Consider the following 21,978-nt stretch of genomic DNA (forward strand, 5'->3'; position numbering starts at 1 on the left):
GCTGTTTCTTGGTCAAACAACGCCCTCTAGAGTCCAGAATCTACTTGCATTTCTCATTCATCAACAAACGCCAGTTTTATGGTGGAATAGGCTTTTATTTTCTTAGTACTTTCTTTGGTATTGTCAAACCCTTAATTGTTTTTTTTTTTTTCAATAAAAAAAATTAAATACAAAAATAAATGTATTTACACACTGCGTTGTATGCCTCAAACGTTTAGTATGAATTTAAACACATAGTATTAAAGTTAACATTTACTTCTGGAGGTAACTGTTATCTATTATGACATCCAATCATGTCATAATAGACCTTATTCACAGTATAGCACCATATTTTATTTTTGACGAGAATGAAAACTAGTCTGTATGTGATGAATAGACTTGCAGTCTCTGTAATGGCATGCAGAGTATAAAGCTGTATAAAGCTGCTTGATCACATCTAATTTTCCACAACTAATGTTTTGTGGAGTTTTTGTCTTCTGAAATCTTTGGAAAGAATCGACCATACATTTGAAAGAGTTAAAGGGATAGTTCACACAAAAACGAAAATTCTCTTGTCTATTACTCACCCTTATTCCGTCTCAAACTCTTATGACTTTATTTCTTCTGTGGAACACAAATAACAATTTTGCAATTCACATGATATGTGTTTTTGTCCATACAATGCAAAGCAATGGGGTCCAAACATAAAGGCAGCATAAAGTTAATCCAGACTCGCTTAGGTGTAATTTAGGTATGGGACTGGTGGGACATGTCCCTACCACTTTTTGCCTTAAAGATTAATACAAGTTTTATTAGGGTGGATTAGAAACTTTACCATGAGACCAATCAGTCATTCTGATTACAAGTAAGTGATCCATGTATTTATCCACTGACTAACAAAATCCTAGTACTGACAGATGTACAGATCAAGAAATTATGTGCAATATTTATTGGAGCTCTTAAATTGGTAATCAAGAATGAATGTTAATCAAAACAGAAAAAGATTATTTGACATTATCCTCACATAACCTAATTAATATTCATGAGTTTCGCCACTTTGTTTTTTCAAAAGGTCCCCAACATTCTTTAAAACAAAGTGAAGCCCATGTAGACTCGAGTGGTTTAATCCATGTCTTCTGAAGCAATAAGATCAGTTTTGGGGAAGGGGCAGTCACACTACACTTCGTGCTTCATTCACTCCCATTCTACACTGGAAACGCAAGCTCATGCGAAGAAATATCATACTCTGCTGCGTACAAGAGTACAAAGTTTGGCGGACCCTGACCTGCGAATGACGAGAGGACGTGTCACCTATAGAAGAAGATCAAAACATCACACACTGACCTCTCTGCTCAAGACAAAGAATACTTTTTTTTATTGTTGCAGGAAAGTGAGAAGAAATTACATTTGAAATATAATATTATTTGTTATTAGTTATGTATTATTTACTTACAGCAGAAGCTGTCCTGCGTGACATCATATCCTGGCTCGTTGCGTTGTCAGAAAACAAAGTACGTACTCAAAGCCTAGTGTACATAGTCCCTTGAGAAACAGACCAAAATGTAATTATTGAGAGAGAGAAGTGTCGTCGCGTTTGACACATACACAAAGCCGTTTGACACAAACTTTATGCTGCCTTTTTGGAGCTAAAAAAATCTTTTTTTTCCACAGAAAAGAGAAAGACACTAGTTTGAGACACCATAATGGTGATTATATTTTGAGAGTATTATCAATTTGGGATTAAAGGAATAGAAAAATTCTCTCATAATTCACTTACCCTGATTCCATCCCTAATGTGTATGACTGCCTTTCTTCAGCAGAAAACAAATGAAGATTTTTAGAAGAAGATAGAGCTCTGTCAGGTGCTTATAATAGAAGTACACGGGTGCCAGCACTTTGATGGTCCTTAAAGTCATATTAGGCAGCATAAAATTAATCCACACGACTCCAGTCAAACAATGAATGTCTTCTGAAGCGAATCGGTAGGTTTGTGTAAGAAACAGAGCTCTATCTTTCATTTTTGTTCTGTTGAAGAAAGGCAGTCATACACATATGGGATGGCATCAGGGAAAGTGAATAAGAGAGAAGTTTCATTTTTGGTGAACTTTCCCTTTAACTACTATTCCTTTGAACTGCTTACAGTTCTGAGTTTCATGGCTTTAAGCCCCGCCCACTTTGCACTCCAGCGTAATCCAGTAATCCAGACCTTATTTTATCTCCTACCGTTCTGCTCTTTGTGTAAACACGGAAGTCGCTACGCCACACCGGAATCGTTGTGTTGGCGTTCTGTCGGAATCTCCCGTATCTACATCGGAGCGTTGGTCTTTGTCAGTCGTATCTTACCAATATACCACTCTCTAAATCTATGATGCGGTTCACGGCGCTTTGTATTGTTTTGATCTGCGTGTCTCAGGGTAAGTTAAGTATTTCTGTAGTTATACAGTCAACTGGTGCATGTTTTTTTGGAGCTTGTGTGCCTGCGCGTGTGTACATAATTAAGTAAAGCTCGTGACGTAGCTACTTGTAATTCCTTGCGCTCATCTTCACTATTAACAGAAATTTAAAATGTTATACATTTGTACTATTATTTCAAACGTTAGCTAGTCAGCCAGAGCACAAGCTTTCTTTCCAGTACCTGCACAATCAAAGATGATGAAAAGTGTTATCAACCAGATTCCAGCCAGTTTCTGAAAATCAATGTCTTTCTGGTTAAGGTCGCCATTGTTTAAAGGTTGAAGAAAATTTACTTTATTATTGCCTTATTGTAAAATCCAGCCTGGTTGACGCTTAACATCTAATCTATATAAAGAAGAAGAAGAAAAAAGAAATAAAAAACGATCTGTTATATTGCTCATTATCAAAAAATATTTAACCCTTAAATGCATGTTAATTATCCAATTTTGGGGTCTTTAGAGACCCGGCACTTCTATCTATCTATCACAAAAGGATTGACAAAATACCCAGATCGTGTAAAATAAAATAAAAATATTTTCAAGATAATTAGAAAACATCAAATATACATTTTCATAAATTAAAGAGAGAATGCAACAAATCAGGACAACTCTAGAACAGGATTAATGACACTGAAATTTCATTATATACACATTATATACACAGGTGTAATGTATGTGTAACTTATGTGTATTTTCTAAAGTCTAAATAGATGCACAACTTACATGAATTAATTAGTAAACCCAAATGTTAATAGTCAAATCATACTGTTCATGTAAACTTGCTATAGTTTAATTACACATTGTTTCTCCGTCAAATATAAATTGAGTCTTGTTGCACAGAAGATCAACGTGATGTAGTATTTATTTGTATGAATAGAGCACTCATTTCTCTTGTAATAAACAAAGAACTATATATATCCTGTGATAGGAAAATCAAATAGACATGAAATAATTACAAAAAATACAATTTATGGAAGTGCAAACAGACACTTTCATAACTTTCATAACTAGGGTCAGTTAAGACCCTATACACTATTGGTACTTTTTTTTTGTTGTTGCAATTTTGGCATTTTTTGTGTCACTATTTACAAGAGATAGGAATACTAAAGAGGTGTGGGCACAACTCCAAAAAATGTATGAGATACAGGAGGTGGAATGAGGTTCCGGGTCTCTAAAGTTAAAATGGTAATGTATATATTTTTAAAATGCATCATCGTATGTGAAATGGTTTGACTCTATATTGTTTTACAATGTTTTTTTTATAAAATGTATTCCATTTTTCAAGCCTGAAAAACCCTTGTCCCCTTAATCTGATACACCCCTTCTATGACATTTACAGTTATGTATGTGCTTATTTTTTAGTAATAATTAATCATTTAAATAATTTTAAAATAATGTGTGTCCCTTGATTTCGTGTCATTGGAATTAATGGTGTTAAAAATATGTATTTTAAAAATAACAATTTGTGAAAAAGAACTTTCAATGTTCAGAGGAAGAAGAGGCTGATCAAATGTGCATATTGTAATTTACCTACTATGTTGAAAAGGTTATTCATTTATATTTTTCACATGGTTCATTTAAGGTGCACCCAGTAATGTTTTCCTCATTTAAAAAGTTTAACTCCTAAAGACATGAATTGTAGTTTTGCAGTATATGTAGGAAATCATGATCATATATTTCTACAATGGCATCAGAAATGGGAAACTATTGATTTTAAATGATGCAGCATCTAAGCCGCTATGTGTCAGCGTAAGTCCAAGATGACACAAAGACAAAAGTTACAGAGTGCACCTTTAAATATGTCATTGGTTTAAGGTACATGTGAAACATTTTAGTTGAAAAAAAAAAAGGATTTAATGGTATGATTTATTGATTTTAGTCTGATCAATGGTGTGTGTTTTGTGATGCTATTGCAACCATCATAGAAAATACATATTTTTGTAACTGGTGTTATCGTCACTTTATTAAATAGTCAAGTTGAGCTTTAGGAATAAAAATTATATAAAGATGTAAAAAAAATGATTACCCTCTGCTTTTATGGACGAAATCTGAACTGGACTAAATTGAGAATTTAGACAAAGTCTGAATTTGTGTATTGAGGGGCGAATTTTAAATGGTCCAGTGGTGTGACGAATACATTTAAAATACAAATATTCCCTGTAGTTTCTCAATATGAGGTAATGACAGCTGTGTGCATAAATTCATACAAGGCTTAGAAAAATGCTTTTTAAAATAGTTTTAGATAGAGGACAGCATGTCAAACTGCAGGACATGCCATCTCCCCAATAGTATTTAGTCAACTACCCATATTCTCATGAACGGCCTATAAGCTACAACCAATTGTGTTTTGATCCAAGCTTTTATTGTGGTATTTTCCAGCTGGTTCCAGACCACTGGAAAATGAAGATGAAGATGAAAGTCAACAGACTGACACTATTCCACAAACTACAGTAGCTCATAAGATTGAAGAAGGCCAAGACACAGAAGACAAACTGAAGAAGAGTGAGACTGAAAAGAATGTATCAGGAACTAGTATTTCTACTTCCATTTCTGAAGGTAAAGAAACAAAAGAAATGCCTTCAGAGAACATAACTTATACAGTGAACACAAACAATGAAGAATCAGATGAACAAATTCAACCTGACAATCCTGAACAGGGTGATGAGAAAAACACACCTGAAACTCTTGAAGATGAGGAAACCAAACCTGAAACTCTTGAAAATGGTAAAGAAGATGAGGAAACCAAACCTGAAACTCTTGAAAATGGTCCAAAGGAATCAAATAATGGAGCAACAGAGGAACAGAATCCGAATGCTCTGAAGAACCCTACAGACATTGATACAAATGATGATCAGATGGGTGCCATTCAGAAATCCGGAGAGGTGCAAGAGATTGAGGAGGATGGTGATGATGAGGGTGAAGCTGATGATTTTGATCAGGGCACATCCAACCAAAAACCAGCGATCGAAACAATTGACCAGAAATCAAAAACGAAAGACAAACTTCAGCTAGAGGAATCTCCAGAGAACAGCCACTTCTTTGCCTATCTCGTCTCTGCTGTTATACTGGTGGCCGTGCTCTACGTTGCCCGTCACAACAAGCGCAAGGTTGGTTGTTTTGTCTGTTTTTGTGCTTTTTCCTCAACATGGACAAGTAAAAGTATGCAGGCTGTCAGAAAGCATGCCAGGAAATAGCTAACAGCAGAACCTTTGGGGGAACTGTCTCCATTGATTTAAAGATGCATGTTGAAATTTTACCTAAAGGAATGTTTTGGTTTGAATACAAGCAGCATTTTTAGCATAATGTTGATTTCCACAAAAAATTATTTCAACTCAAAGCAAAAATCGCAGTTACAGTGAGACACATATAATGGACGTGTGTAGGGCCAGTCCATAAACATTATATATGTTAACATCATTTTAGTGTGAGAAAATTGCTCACCTTAATTTAAATATTATATACAGTCTTACAACTTCGTTGCCATGACTACGAAATCCTGTAACTTTACACAGATAAGGATAGTAAGCGATTTTATCACACTAAAATCATGTTAACGGGGATAATGTTTACATTTGCATTTATGCATTTGGCAGACACTTTTATCCAAAGCGACTTACAAGACACAATGTTGGTGGCTGTGGGAATTGAACCGGCAACCTTCTGCTTACCATTTCTGTGCTTTAGCCCACTACGCCACCACCACCCTATGCAGTTTACATATTAGCTATACTTTTGATATGGTATGCATTTTAACATTGATGGACTGGCTCCATTGACTTCCATTGTAAAGGCCTTACTATCATATTAAAAATGAGCAGTGAGTCAAAACTTTATTTTATATATTTGTAATCAACACTATGCCTCAAATGCTGATGATTGAGCTTAATTTTTAATAGTTCACCCCAAAATTTAAATCTTGTCATTATTTTTTTTTTTTTAAATAATACTTTTTTATTATTACTCACCACATGTTGTTCTAAAACAATTTCACTTCTGAGATTTTTATTAATATTCATATAATGACCATAAAAGTTCATTGTGACCATCTGTCAAATTTGAGAAGAAAAACACCATAAAATAATGATATTTATGCACTTAAAAAAATTGCTTTTGGGCTAAACTTAATTTAATTGTGGACAGTGGTTTCCTTAACTTAAAAATACGATTTAATCTCAACACAAACACTTTTTGTTGAAAGAACCTAGTTGAATTGGGTAAACCCAACAAAATTAGTCGTGTCAGTGTATCTCAAATAAATCTCTTGTTTATTTATGAACTAACTTGTGAAGGTGAATTTTAGCATGCTAAATACATGTTAGTTTGCTAGAAATGTAAATCCCCTGCCCAGTTTCATCAATTGTACATTAACACCAGTATTCATGTAGTCCCAACTCAAATGGTTTAAGTAAACTTCCATTTTACACATTTAAATGGATAGAATGCAATGAAATCATGTTGACAAAATGTTCTAGAATTGTGTTGCTTTAGTTCATTTTAATTAAGTAAATTGAACAAGCAGCAAAAATAATTTTTTGAGTGTGGCAAGTTGGATGACTTATGTAGTCATATGTAGCCACATGGATGACTTTTAATGGTGTTTGATGTATTGTCCTTTAGAAAACTTTGGTCACTATGAACTGTCATTATATAAAAAAGCTGGGTGAAGACTTTTCAAAATGTCTCATTTTGTATTCTGCTGAAAAAACTAACAGTGCACAGTTTTAAAATGACATGAGGGTAAGCAAACAATGAAAGTTCAATGACTTTTCTTACAGATCATTGCATTTGTTGTTGAGGGCCGGAGATCAAGAGGCTCGCGGAGACCCAAAACATCAGATTACCAAAAACTCGAGCAGAATGTAAGTAGCAACATTCATCATCACAGGACATGTGTACATTTTACTCATGCAGAGTGGCAAGACGTGAAATGAAATGGAACGTACACTTGATTTGTTTACTGGCAGTTATTAAAATAACGGGGTGAATTCTGCTGTTTTAAAGTCGACACTAAACACCATTTGCAAACAGTTTTACTTATTTAATCCATAACCAACTCCCTAATAATGCCTGTGGTATTGAAATAGGGTGACCATATTGTGGGTGGGGTAATGGGGTTCAAAACAGTGTTACCGTGAATGCAAACTTTAATTCAGAGCTAATGTGTGCTTCTAAATCACTTGCACCTTTATGGCAACTTACACATAATGCTAGCTTTACATGTCATATGTTCTGCTTCCCATGGATCTCGACCTGGACGAAAGCATGGGAGTGTTTTGTGCAAATCTTCTGTAAATTTGCATTTTCATTTGGGCATTGTTTCCACTCCGCTCTCATTTGCTGCTACTGATTGATGCCAAACACAACAGCGCTTTGCGCGTTCGCAGACAGGCAGGAATTTGGCCAATAGTTGCTGCAAGCCTCTTATAATCGACCAATTGGTGTATGAGAAGGTGGGACTTACAAAGAGGGGTTAAAGCAATGCAAAAATGTACGCACGCACAATTTAGTATTAGACCAGATGCACATCATAATGCAACTAAAGCCGAATCCCAGACATTTTCGGACATTCGGAATCCCGGACGTTTTCGCAAATTTAGAAATCCCGGCCGGATGCTTTTTTTAAGGTCCGAAAAAGAGGACATGTCCGGGAAAAATAGGACGTATGGTCACCTTAATTGAAAATACATTCCGACAGGTGTACATGTTTGGGTGTCCACGTACTTGTGTTGCCTTTTAAGACAATGTGTTGTGTTGTAACTGCAACTTACACAATGGCTTTATTTATACCATTGGAATTAAATTGTTTTGTGTCTGTTGTATTCTCTTTTACAGTGAGCAGTATAAGCAGTAAGATGCAAAACCTGATGTAGGTGGTGGATGAATCAGAATATTTTGACTGTGACCTTTAAACTTGAATTATTCCCCATGAGGCATACATCATAATACTGCTCATCAACACTGTATGACAATTGTCAGTTACATCACCTAAATATATAAAAAAAAATGACAAATCCTTAAAAAGATATTTGATTCTCTCATCATAAATAATTTTTTTCATTTACTCACATGGATATGGTGTTTTTTCGTTTATTGCTGAGCCTCTTTTTTTTCAATCTTATTTATGATTACATAATAGTCTAACAGAGAAGGAAACAATATGTATATTTTGCAGACATGAAATATTTGAGGAAATAAATTAGTTTTTCATGGTCACGGTAGTCATTAGGAAGTTTTGAAATTATAAATGTTGCTGGTTTAAGCCCTAACTGGAAAATGAGGTCATAAAGATGTTAATGATTGAAGTTAATAACACATTTATCGGGCATGTGAATTGCACATTCTACCTGTGTTAGGAAACTAGTTGTAGGCTTTGTTTCTAGATTATGTATGTTTTACACACTGTTAATGCAAGTTAAACAGATGTTTTGTGATGTCACAGGTTTTGTTTTTTTCTCATGATTACAATTTGTGGTTTATGAATGTTTTGAATGCTGTATTATCTTAGTTTTTGCCCATATGCAGAATTTCGGTTGCAGCTAGTATACAGTGTAAGCTGTCTGTTTACATTATATTTGACATTGTCAGTCCTCGGTTCAGTTTTTGCACCTTTCTTTCAGTCAAGGCGTTTTGCTCAGAATCAAGTGACTTGTTTCCATGACAGTAATGTTTAAACAAGCCGTCCAGGTGCGTTGTTTGTTTCAGAGTAAAGTTTACTTTTAAAGGAATATTCCGGGTTCAGTACAAGTTGAGCTCAATCAACAGCATTTGTGGCATAATATTAATTACCACCAAAAAAAATAAAAAATGTAATGTTAATACTCTGTTTCAAAAGTATAGCCATGACACATAAACAATGTGTGTTAACATGATTTTGTTTTTTTTTTGTTTTTTTTATAAAACCACTTCCTAACCTTTTCTGTGTAAAGTTATAGCCAATTTTACAACTTCGCTGCCATGTTTATGTACTGTCAACAAACCCTAAAATTATTTAAATAACTTTACAACTCAAATAATACATGCATTTTAACAGAAGAATGAATAAAAGTGCTTTTATAAAATTATAAACTTCACATTTCTGTTTTTAAACCTTCCAAAAATGGTCCCTATTCACTTCCATTGTAAATGCCTCACTGTAACGGCAATCTTTGCTTTTTTTTAAAGAGACAGAGGGACGAAAATATATTTTTCTGTTAATCAATATTATGCCTCAAATGCTGTCGATTGAGCTTAAATTGTATTGAGTATTATTTTAAACTGGTGAAGAAACACTATTTTAGTTACGTCAACTGCATTTGTCTCTTACTTTACTGTTGAACGTTATTTTACAATAGCAACATTTGTTTGAAAAAGGACACCTCAGATTCTATGTGTGAATAATATATAATTTGTGCAATATTTTAAAGTATAGTCGGAAACTGTTGAGCTGTTCAAGTCACAATAAAAAGCTTATTTTGTTAAAGTATGACGGTAGTAGCAGTGAAGAAGATTGGGTTTGATGTAGATTGAAGTTACAACACTTAATTTATGAAATGAGCAACAAACAAGATTTCTGTGCCAAATCAAGACTGTGCCCTGAAATGAGAGATTCATACTCTTTTATTTCGTCTTTGATTTGTTTTATGTCATGTTCTTGTGCCTACGGCATGAATCAACACTCTTTACTGGTGATGTTTGATATACTGTAATACTTGTCCCGCTTTATTGTCTGTCAAACCTGTGGGTGTCAGCTCAAGAAATAACCAGTGACTTTGCACATAACCACTTTTCTTGTAATGCTGGAACTATTTTGAATTGTTATGTGGTTAAAATGGTTTGATGGGGATTTTATCAACTGTGGTCTATCTTTTTCCATAGGTAATGCTCTTTCTACACTGAAGAGAGTTGAATAAATGGTTGAAATTTTTCCTCTGACTGGTCTCTTTTATTAGCATCAGCATTCTTCATCTAATAAAAAATGGCCTGTAATTTAAATACTGTCAACTGAATCTTGTGAGCTATAATTCACCTAGAAATCATGCATAATCTTAAATATTTCTTCATTTTACATCATAGTTTTTCTTTGGTTTTACATTTTTCAAAATCTTCAATTTGGTCTCTGACATTTTGGATCCCATTGCATGTTTATGTCCCAATACATGTCACTGCTTTAAATGATGGTGCATGTCTTTTTTGTTGTTGTTGGGTGTGTGACTAGTCTGAAATGTACATTATAAATTTTAGCAGACTAAATACTCTGTTAGTATATCCACTATACAGTAGTAAGAATGTATCATGATTAATAATAAGACCATGTTGATGGGTTATTTATTGGCTATATTAGCTACTTCAAATTTTACTAACATGATCAATGTAAGGTTTCTTGCACCTAAACATCTGTAATTCACTTTTTTCCACTATAATTTTCAAACTCTCTAAAACAGGCTGTTTCTGTTATTTCACCTTAGTACTTTTATATGTAAATAACCGCTGTTATGTGAGTTAATATTTTAATGTGCTCGTAGTTGTGATGTCATAACATGACTATTTCTTTCTTTTTTTCATCCCCTTTTCTCCCAATATGGAATGCCCAATTCCCACTACTAATTCAGATTGACAGTCTCCGCTGCTGAGACTGTCAAGCAGCGCATCACATGGCTCGCATGAGACTCACAGCATGTGGAGGCTCATGCTTCTCTTGATCCACTCACAACTTACCATATGCCTAATTGAGAGCGCGAACCACTAATCGTGACCACAAGGAGGTTACCCCATTTGACTCTACCCTCCGTAGCAACCGGGACAATTTGGTTGCTTAAGAGACCTGGCTGGAGTCACTCAGCATGCCCTGGATTGGAACTTGCAACTCCAGGGGTGGTAGTCAGTGTGACGATTTCTAAATCAGTGGTTCCTAACAGTTCTTGCTGAAAAAGTGGTAATAATAATATATATATTGTAATATATATATATATATATATATATATATATATATATATATATATATATATACACATTATTTTGAAATATACTTTTTAATACACACTATTTTAATACAGAAACTATATTTTGATGGGACATTTTTTTATGCAGCGAATACAAACATTGCAAAACCTTTTTTACTGAGACTGAGAATATTTCAATGACCTGTTTTAAAGGCAGTAAATAAGCTAAAGTCTGTTTGATCAGTCAAACATTAACTGACACACCCTGAATATGATAAAGATTGTGTAAGTAGCCTATGTAAAGGCGCGAGTTTCAGTGGAAGGTTCAAACAGACTATTTACGTTCAAATCAACTGAGGGAACCAAAACAGACGGTCGTGTATAGAAGGTAACCTTTCTGGTACATAAAGTCTCGCGAGAGCCGCTTGCAACGCTCACACGCCGAGTCCTACAGAAACCCTACACCTACCGCTAAACCTAAAAATAAACTTAGCTTTAACCCTACCACTAAATCTAACCTTAAACCTAACCTTACTAACAACGAATGATCCTCTCGCGAGACTTAGTCTGTGGGGGTGTTATCTTCTAGACAGCCTGTCATACAGGAAGAGGAAGTAATCGAGTACTTAAGATTAAAGCGTAAAGAATGAAACACACAACCATAGAAACCGATTTAACGTGTCTGAAATTAATTCACATTAAACATATTAAAGACTCAATGAAGCACTTTTGTCTACTAATGTGACTAAGATCTGGAAGGAGACGAAATTTATTATCGGGGTAAGGTTTTTTAAAGGTTTATTAACGTAACATTAGTCAGCCAGCTGCAGATAGTCATATTGAGTCTTCATATCAATTGATATTTTTCTTAAACAATATAAAATGAGTTCATGGGTGTGATATGTTAACTATTATACCAGTAACATTTTGTTTCTTTTTTACATTCTGTCAGTACACTGAATAATGTTGCTATATTTATAGTATACTCACTTTAGTAAGAATGTATCTTTATGTTTAAGTCCATATTGATGCATTATTTATAGTCCATACTCTGCACTTGCTTTTAGCATTTTGTACGTCCTCTTATAATGTTATTGAAGGTTTCTTGCACCGAAACAGTCGTAATGTAGTTTTTCATCAGACTGTTTTTGTTAGTGTACCTTTAACACTTCTATATTTATGTGTGGTCATATGTTTATGTGCTCATAGTTTTGACATCATAACATGACGATTTCTTAATCAGTGGCTTTCAGTGGGTCATGCTTGAAAAGTAAACAAAATTGCCCTTAATATAAAACTTTGGCATTTATTTATATTACTTATATTAATCTAATATTAAATTAAGAATGTAATGACATGGTATAAGAGTTTAGTGACATTTTATTATTTGCATTTAGCATTTATTTCCCAACTGTCCGTTACCCTATCAGAACAGACCTGTGACCCATTTAGTGTCCCGCCCCACCAGTTTTTCAGAAAAAACAGATCTGATAAATAGACTCAAGATGGACTAACAAAGCACATACAACTCTTATTCAAAAAAGCAAGGAAATTATGTTTTTCCTTGATATGACACCTTAAATGTTTGCTTTTTGTATCACAGGGTTGAAGGTCTAATCTTGGATCACTGTCCACATCATGCTGGACCATGCGGATGTGAGTTTGACCCCAGAGGAGCGGGTGCGGGCATTGACGAAGAAGGGCAGTGCGGTGGACGTGAATATAGCAGTGCCCCTCCGAAGATACTTCCGCTCGGGTATGGAGATGATTCGCATGGCCCATGTGTATGCTGAGGAGGGCAACACAGAGCATGCTTTTGTCCTCTACAATAAATACATCACGTAAGAAGATCTATGAATGGTGGTCTAGCGCTTTCCTTTCCATTTAAAGGGACAGTTCACCCAAAAATGGAAATTCTCTCATCATTTATTCACATTCATGTCATCCCAGATATGTATGACTTTCTTTCTTCTACTGAACACAAGTTAAGATTTTAATAGAACATCTCAGCTCTGTCAGTCCATACAATGCAAGTGAATGGTGACCAAATCTTAGAAGCTCCATAAAGCACATAAAGGCAGCATAAAAGTAATACAAAAAATATGATCGGTGTGGGTGAGAAACAGATCACTAATTAAGTATTTTTTTTACTATAAAACTCCACTTTCACAATCTTTTTCTTTTGTTTTTGGTGATTTGCATTCTTTGTGCATATCGCCACCTACTGGGCAGTGAGGAGAATTTATAGTAAAAAAGACTTAAGTATTGATCTGTTTCCTCACTTCATCGCATCTGAAGATATAGATTTAATCACTGGAGTCTTATGGAATATGACACTTATGTGGCCTTTTTGTGCTTTTTGGACCTTCAAAGTTCTGGTCACCATTCACTTGCATTTTATGGACCTACAGAACTAAGATATCATTTAAAATCTTAATTAGTGTTCAGCAGAAGTAAGAAAGTCATACACATCTGGGATGGCATCTGGGAGTAAATGATGAGAGAATATTCATTTTTGGGTGAACTATCCCTTTAAAGGTGCACTCAGAAATGTTTTATTTTGTAAACCATAGTGTAAGGAGGGGTCACTGTGAGGTTACAGTGAGCAGTATCTGGCTGATCATGTGATCTCATTGGCTGCCATGAGAAATAAAAAAACACGTTTAGGCCACTCATCTCATGTGAGTGTACATCATTCTAAACATGAGTGCACCTTTAACATGATTAGTTCTGTTTTGATCACATTTCTTTTAGTTTTTTCAGCTGAAGTGCATCTTGTCATTTGTTAGTCTTCAGATGACAGTCATGTTGTTCATAATCTCCAGCTCAGTTACAAAACTCCCTGCTTTTAATCCATCAGGCTTTTCATTGAAAAGATCCCTAAGCATCCAGAATATAAGATCCCTAATATTCCTGAGAAGAAGGAGACTTTAAAGGTAACATAGCCCGGTTTTGAACTTCAGATGGAAAAAGCTTGCTTTGTAAATCACCAGGTTGATCAATAATCTCAAATTACCATCATCAGATACCTCGATGACATTGTTTTGCTCTTGTTCTTTACACAGAAGCTAAAGGAGATAGCCTTTCCTCAAGCAGAGCAGCTGAAGAAACTTTTATCACAAAGATATGAGAGAGAATATGCTCAGTATCTCAGTAAAAAGGTGAGGCACAAATAGTGAGCATTATCTTGATAGAAAAGGTTGAATCTCACGTGAAGATCAAATAATTTTTCACTCAAAAATCCAAAGAAAAAATAGATACGGTGAAGTCATCTGGTCATTATTCCTTAGTACATGGCTATTTGCCAAATAAGTGAATACATGGACATGAAATTATATTTATTTTGAAACAAGCATAGTGTAGGAGATTGGTTGAATTTGGAATGGTCAAAATACAGTTGCATGCGGATATTATATAAAGTGTTTGACCAAAGATTGACTCATCAGGATCAAGTATTCCACAGAGCCGTGTATTAAGACATCATATTTCGCTAACAGGATATGAAGCCAATTGTTTGGTCCATTATTATTATTACTTTTTTATTTTATTTTGTGTTATGCCATTATTTACATGTGAATTCTTTCTTCTGCTTAAGACAAATAAAGAGTTTTAGAAGAATAATTCAGCTCTATAGATCCATACAATGCAAGTGAATGGTGACCAAAATGTTAAGCTCCACAAAGCACATAAAGGCAGTATAAAAGTAATCCACAAGACTCCAGTGGTTTAATACATTTCTACTGAAGCGATATGATAGGTGTGTGTGAGAAACAGATCATTATTTAAGTCCTTTTATATTATAAATCTCCACTTTCACTTTTAGAATGTAAAAAAGTGAAAGTGGAGATTTATAGTAAAAAAAGACTAAATTATTGATCTGTTTCTCACACAAACCTATCCTATCACTTCTGAAAGCATTGATTAAACCACTGGAGTTTTATGGATGAATTTTACGCTGCCTTTATGTGCTTTTTGGAGCTTCAAAATTTTGGTCAACATCCACTTGCATTTTATGGACCTACAGAGCTGAAATATTCAGCAGAAGAATGAAAGTCATACACATCTGGGATGGCATGAGGGTGAGTAAATTATTTTAGAGAATTTGCATTTTTGGGTGAACTGTCCCTTTAAATAAAAATAACAACATTTTGATCAACCTTAGATGTGGTTCTATTGTGTTTTTTGCAGCATGCCGAACAGGCAGCACTGGAGCGGGAGTTGTCACTGCAACGAGAGCTGGAGGCCGAGAGAAAGCGTGTGGCAGACATGCAGAGGAAGCAGCTGGAACAGGAGCAGTTCAGCATGTTTGAGGATATGATACGGCAACGCGACCGTCAAGGCGAGCGTCAGACTATCAGAACGTCAGCCTCTCCCCCGGATGATGCTCTGCTCATCCCTGGAATCCAGGGCCCACCTGTGCCCTACCCAGCATCCCCCACTCCCCCTCAGAGTCCACAGTACCCCTCAGCCAATCACAATGCTCCAACTGCACCAAGCCTGGCTGCACCCCCAAACATTGACCGCTCACTTAAACCAGGCCATCACAACAGTACGTATCACTCTCATACTTCACTAGACACTTGGGTTGGGAATCGAGATCCAGTTCTTATTCAGAATGGTTACATTTTTGAAAGAAATACCAGCAAAATCCTTCTCTCAAAAACGAATGACTCTAATGAGCTGGTTCTTTTTAACGAATTGGTCAAAAGTCTCACAAATCAGTCTTGATCTCATGAAATATGTTTGAATCAGTTGGTGCAGATCTTGAGTTTGCCGCTGAACTTAAAGGAATGTTCCGGGTTCAATACAAGTTAAGCTCAATAGACAATAATTGTGTCCTAATGTTGATTACCGTTCCTCTTTTTCTTAAAAAAAAAAAAAAAAGCAAAAATCGAGGTTATAGTGAGGCACTTACAATGGAAGTGAATGGGGCCAATGTTTTAAGAGTTTAAAACATACACAGAAATGTGAAGTTTATAATTTTATAAAAGCACTTATATTAATTCTTCTGATAAAACTTGTGTATTATTTGAGCTTTGAAGTTGTTTAAAACGTTGTTTTTATGGATGCTTAAGGGTTTTAGGTTTTGTTGACATTAAATCGTCATGGTAACAAAGTTGTAAAATTGGATATAACTTTACACAGAAAGGATTTATAAGGGATTTTATCACACTAAAATCATGTTGGCCCATATCCTTTATGTCTTGTGGCTATATAGTTTTGAAACCGTAAGTATTTTAATGTAAAAAAAATTGGCCCCATTCACTTCCATTGTAAGTGCCTCCCTGTTACCCAGATTTTATATATTTTTTTAAAGAATAGCAGGAACGAGTCATTAGAAATTTTAGTGGTGATCAACATTATGCCACAAATGCTGTCGATTGAGCTTTAACTTTATTGAACCCGAAATCTTCCTTTAAAGTCCAATGGAAATGTAATGGAATCAGAATCCTTAAGCGGAACTGGAACCAAAACAGTTTAATTCCTTACTACTCAAAAATCTGAATGAAGCAGCCTCTATTTTGCTGCTGTTTTATGAAGTATTATGTTTTTGTTTGTTTTTCTGTGTTAGTGGGTTTTCACAGTTTGTGTTCTCTTCGTGTTTCAGCTACATTGGTAGATGGCTTACGCCAAATAGCTGTTCCTGCAGAGCTTTGTGGTAAATTCCTGCAACTGGCCAACAACAATACAATACGAGCAGTGGAAACCTGTGGCATACTCTGTGGGAAACTGGTATGACTTTGTTGTTTATTGTCACTGACATAAAGCTGCTTCATTATTGAGAAAACGAGTATGCATTATACATGGATGAATTGTGTTTTGATGAATTTACTGTATGGAATGCATTTAAATGGTGTGTCTGTGTGCCTGTTGCAGAATATGAACACGTTCACCGTGACACACGTGATTGTGCCGAAGCAGTGTGGGGGTCCAGATTACTGTGACACAGAGAACGAGGAAGAGTTGTTTGTGGTGCAGGACCAGTACAACCTCATTACACTGGGCTGGATACATGTGAGTAACAATCACACAACTTAAGAGATATATTTGACATGGGTGATCCTCACAAAAAGATCAATTCTGGGCCATATTTTCACTCCAATATAAAAACAAATATAGGTTCCTTTAATGATATACAGTGCTGTGAAAAAGTATCTGCCCCTTCCTGTTTTCGTGTATATCTTATACTAAATTGTTTCAAAAATTCAAACACAATCTAACATAAAACAAAGGCAATCTGAGTAAACACAAAATACAGTTTTTAAATTATAATGTTATTTATTGAAGCAAAAAAAGTTATCCAATACCAACTGGGCCTGTGTGAAAAATGATTTATCGATTATATGATCCTGTTCATAAGTTTACATCCCCTTGGTTCTTAATATGGCGTGTTGATCCTCGATGATCAATGATTGGTTGTAAGGTTTGTGATAGGAGGCTGGTGATCAGTGTTGGGGATAACATGTTAAGTAATCAGATTACTTTGAGTAACGAGTAAAGTAATGCAATATTTTTTTGAGTAACATGGATGAATTTAATATATATATATATATATATATATATATATTAAAACAATATTTATTGGTCTACATCTACTTCCCAACAGTAGCTATATTATGTTGACATCCAGCTTTTAACACTACTAAAATTGACCTTAGGACAAGTGTTTTTTTCTTACAAAAAGTGCAAACATTCATTGATGCTCAAGCAGGCAACAAACAATATTAGGAACCAAGGGATGTAAATGTTTTTTGGGGGGGGGAATTATATACATAAATAGGTTTTAGTTTTAGGAGTTATTTGAATATCTATATATAGTCATATTCACTTTGCTGCAAAGTACATGTAAACAGCAGAGTAGATCAGAGGTAAGGATACAAATAGACCTGTTCAGATGTCACTGTCCCTTTCTTCCACAGACCCACCCCACTCAGACAGCCTTTCTCTCCAGTGTAGACCTGCACACTCACTGCTCCTACCAAATGATGCTGCCAGAGTCTATCGCCATCGTCTGCTCTCCCAAATTCAACGAGTAAGTGCAGTACTACATTGATGTCGGCTTAGCACATTGTTAGTGAATAAATGTCACGTGTGACTCATTCAATCTGATTTTTTTAATATATATAAATCAGGGGTTACATGGTCATGGAAAACCTGGACATATCAGTTATTTTTGGTGTTTTTCTGAAAAAGTAATGGAAACAATTAAATCTTAAACATCATCAAAACATTTATTTGCAATCCTTTTTTTATTCACAAATCAATCTGAATGATTCATTAACCAATAAGTCTAAATCAAAATGCTTTTTAATCAAAAACAAAATCCTTATCCAGTTATTACAAATGACTGGAAACATCATATAAAATTAATGGAACTTTCTCGTTGTTTTAAAAGTCTCTGAGAAATGTGCAACAATGTTTGAGAGACACCTCACTTAATCATTAGTAATAACACAATGTCTATGCTATTGTGTAACTGCAGTGTAGTATTTACATACTCAACATTAGTGAGAAGAACAACACTAACAAGTTGCTTATATTGAATACTAATGATTTGGACATGTGTGCACTTTGTATGGTAGAACTGGCTATTTCAGATTGACAGACTACGGCATAGAGGAGATCTCAACCTGTACACAGAAAGGCTTTCATCCTCATCCTAAAGAACCTCCTCTTTTTACAGTAAGTGACATATAATGTATACTGGTTATTTTCAGAAGCTAATTCTTTTACAATACATTTTGTGAGCAAACTGATCATTTGTTTTATTGGAAATGCCACGTTTGACTGTTTGCTTAACAAGCAGACAGGATGAAATGTCAGTTTTATGCTTGCTTTATTTTTCCTCAGAATGGCAGCCACATTAAAATCACAGAAGGCACCGTATCAATGCTTGACCTTCGATGATCCTCTCTGGTGTCTACACAGCGGTACTATGAAGTGGATTTCTTTAAATCTGGATTGTAGCTTTTGTCCTTGTTAACTCCTCTTATGGACTGGTCCTGTTGGCCAATCAGCATTTACTGGTGGTGGGATTTCTTAAAGAGACAGACATGCTTGTCTACAGCAAGCTTTTTTTATTTTTTTATATTTGAAAACATGAACACTAACTGAAAGTCTTATATCTATTGGGAGCTCAGGAATGTAAACACATCCACAGGACTGCAACACAAGCATTACACTGAAACATTGTTTAAATTTGCTCTGTCCTAATGAGCAGTAGGAAACTGTTTTGTTGCCCTAAGGTTTATTTATGGTCTGTGGTGACATCACACACTAACATATCTCCTATGTAGAAATAACATTATAGGAAATAACTTTAAGAGATGAAAATAGTAGCCACTGTACCACTGTATTGAATTCTTGATTCTCATGGGTTTGTAGAAAATGACAAAACAACACCTTTGAATGTTTATAATGTTCTGCAGTTCCAGATTTGTTAACCACATTACATTTCCATATCACTCCGCCACATTTTCTGCAAACTCCAGTAATGGCAGCTTGGGCTGTTTTAAGATACATTTCCACATTGAATTGTGCAACAAATTATGTAAAAAACAACAAAGAGATTTAAGGACAAAAATCTAAAAATTGTCTTGAGAGATACAATTTTGACCTCATTCATAAAACACACAAATTTCTTTGTGAATCATTTGTAAACCATTCTTTCTTTAATTGTTGCAATTCCATTTGGTTCAGGTGGTGCAGAAGTTACACAATTCGCCTTTGAGGTATGAACTGATGGAACAAATCCAAATGTAAAAAGAAACTGACAGGTAGCCAGTTTTATTTAATATTTACTTTATTAATATGGAATTGGTTGCTGTTAGCTCAATTTATAAATATTAAGAACCATTTAAGCTATCGTCGTCAGTATTAAGCATGACCCCCGTATTGAAGAAGGGAACATTGAATCATAAATTACACATTGTTTAAAAAAAAAAAAAAGCACAAAAACAATCAAAATGGCTACAGTATTAGGACTACAGATTTTTTTTAGAGATGATTTCTAAGACTTTTTGCTATATGTGCTTGAATATCAAAATGCAGTTTTGGAAGCAGCTGTCAGTCCATACCTACATGAAGGTCATCACTCAAATACCTTTACGGTCTTGTGCAAGAAGTCATCTATTAATGGTTGCTGTTCTCTGATCACATCAGAGAACCCATAATTTAAGTCTCATGAAATTTGCTGTCCAGCTGCACTCACACAAACACAAGTTCCCCATGTCGGAGTTTATCTGGCCTCCTTGACACTCGGTTGGAGGTTCATATCAGCCCAGCCAGTCCAGGTCATTATCATCATCACTGTCATCACCAAACAGAGGGGCAGGAGGAGGCCGTCCTTTTAAACTCTGACAACATTCACAAAAGAGTATGAGTCAATACACTTTTAATATTCCTATTGACCAATCATATTGAGCACACTTAAATATAGTTTTTTTGACAGGTCACATAGTTGTATGACACACCAAAGGAATAGTTCACCCAACAATGATCATCCTGTCATCGTTTATTCACAGACACCTTTCTAAACCTGTTTGACTGACTTTCTTAGGAGGGACACAAAAGGAGGAATTATAATGAATGTGAATAAAACACTCATGGTAATAAAAGCTATTATATTGAAAAGACGGACCGCAATATTCATTAAAACATCTTTTGTTCTTCTGCATAAGAAAGAAAGTTATCCGGGTTTGGAATAACATGAGGGTGAGTGACAGAAATAAAACATTTTTGGCAAATTATTCCTTTAAGCCTCCATGAAACAAGTAATAGGCGGCGTGGTGTGTGTGTGTGTTTTTTTTAAAGAATGTAGTTCAATACGGATTCAAAATTCAAGGTATGACTGTGTGTAATTTATGTTGTAGAATAAAACGTCTATGTATCGTCAAGTAATGTTTACTAAACCCTATTTTACTCACAAGTTCAAAAACTCCCATGCAACCCATGGTGAACAACAACAAAAGTATTTCTGTATGAATATGCTATAATCTTCATGACGCAGTCTGTCAAGCAGGTCTTCCAAGAATGTAGGCTACTCGCAATAATATTGCTACATTTTGTATGAAGTTCACGTGGCGTGACATGCTCCCCCTCTGCATCTTGCTACTAGAGAGTTAGCTTGTGTCACTCTGGAGGAAAAATGAAAAGTCGGGATGGGGGCTGGGGATGCTGGGGGGCTGTGGATGGGGGCTGGGTAGGGCTCTGGAAAAATGGTTCCTCCCCATTTTCCTCTTCTACACTCTCAGATTGACTGAGAGAATAGCAGGATGAGCACAGATGAGACGAGAGACAGAATGGGGGGAATTTGGCCAGGACTAGGTGTAAAACCTGGGATATTTAATGACCACAGAGAGTCAGGACCTCGGTTTAACATCTCATCTGAAGGACGGTGCCTTTTTACAGTATAGTGTCCCCGTCACTATACTGGGGCATAAGGACCCACACAAACCGTGAGCACCCCCTGCTGGCCTCCCTATTACCACTTCCAGCAGCAACCTTGGTTTCCCCAGGAGGTCTCCCATCCAGGTACTGGCCAGGCTCAAGCTTTAGTGGGCAACCAGTCAAAAGCTGCAGGGTGATATGGCTGCTGGCTGATTAAATGTATCCACTGCATTTGTACA

The 21,978-nt window shown here is 35.5% G+C and overlaps 3 protein-coding genes across 5 annotated transcripts in view; 2 read left to right on the forward strand and 1 right to left on the reverse strand.

Moving 5' to 3' along the window:
- Positions 1-2,239: 2,239 nt before the first annotated feature.
- tgoln2 (trans-golgi network protein 2) lies at positions 2,240-10,322 on the forward strand. Its single transcript, XM_052094511.1, has 4 exons — positions 2,240-2,393; positions 4,812-5,539; positions 7,208-7,291; positions 8,265-10,322. Exons 1-4 carry the CDS (start codon positions 2,345-2,347, stop codon positions 8,265-8,267), a joined length of 864 nt encoding a protein of 287 aa, XP_051950471.1. The 5' UTR covers positions 2,240-2,344; the 3' UTR covers positions 8,268-10,322.
- A 1,587-nt stretch (positions 10,323-11,909) lies between these two features.
- On the forward strand, positions 11,910-19,338 carry stambpb (STAM binding protein b). The gene is made up of 10 exons (XM_052094170.1): positions 11,910-12,130; positions 12,954-13,191; positions 14,211-14,286; positions 14,416-14,511; positions 15,539-15,899; positions 16,959-17,083; positions 17,228-17,365; positions 18,271-18,383; positions 18,934-19,033; positions 19,202-19,338. Exons 2-10 carry the CDS (start codon positions 12,989-12,991, stop codon positions 19,256-19,258), a joined length of 1,269 nt encoding a protein of 422 aa, XP_051950130.1. The 5' UTR covers positions 11,910-12,130; positions 12,954-12,988; the 3' UTR covers positions 19,259-19,338.
- Positions 19,339-20,569: 1,231 nt separating this feature from the next.
- fkbp15b (FKBP prolyl isomerase family member 15b) overlaps positions 20,570-21,978 on the reverse strand; it is a 34,138-nt gene continuing 32,729 nt past the window's right edge. For 2 of the 3 annotated variants that reach the window (XM_052094167.1, XM_052094166.1), the window contains one exon: positions 20,570-20,706. In XM_052094167.1, the coding sequence (XP_051950127.1) occupies positions 20,626-20,706 (81 nt within the window). In that variant the 3' untranslated portion in view covers positions 20,570-20,625. Of the gene's footprint in view, positions 20,707-21,354; positions 21,609-21,978 lie in introns of those variants that run through there. The other variant, XM_052094168.1, reaches the window with a different exon arrangement.

This window comes from Xyrauchen texanus, chromosome 27 (genome assembly GCF_025860055.1).
Source record: "Xyrauchen texanus isolate HMW12.3.18 chromosome 27, RBS_HiC_50CHRs, whole genome shotgun sequence".
NCBI classification, from domain to species: domain Eukaryota; kingdom Metazoa; phylum Chordata; class Actinopteri; order Cypriniformes; family Catostomidae; genus Xyrauchen; species Xyrauchen texanus.

Bases quoted from the DNA above. Each gene is read 5' to 3' on its own strand.
- stambpb (XM_052094170.1), top strand. From the start codon at position 12,989: ATGCTGGACCATGCGGATGTGAGTTTGACCCCAGAGGAGCGGGTGCGG. The intron at 14,287-14,415 runs GTAACATAGCCC...TTCTTTACACAG, and splicing joins AGAAGAAGGAGACTTTAAAG to AAGCTAAAGGAGATAGCCTT. The intron at 17,366-18,270 runs GTGAGTAACAAT...TTTCTTCCACAG, and splicing joins TTACACTGGGCTGGATACAT to ACCCACCCCACTCAGACAGC.
- tgoln2 (XM_052094511.1), top strand. From the start codon at position 2,345: ATGATGCGGTTCACGGCGCTTTGTATTGTTTTGATCTGCGTGTCTCAG. The intron at 2,394-4,811 runs GTAAGTTAAGTA...GGTATTTTCCAG, and splicing joins TTTGATCTGCGTGTCTCAGG to CTGGTTCCAGACCACTGGAA. The intron at 5,540-7,207 runs GTTGGTTGTTTT...CTTTTCTTACAG, and splicing joins CCCGTCACAACAAGCGCAAG to ATCATTGCATTTGTTGTTGA.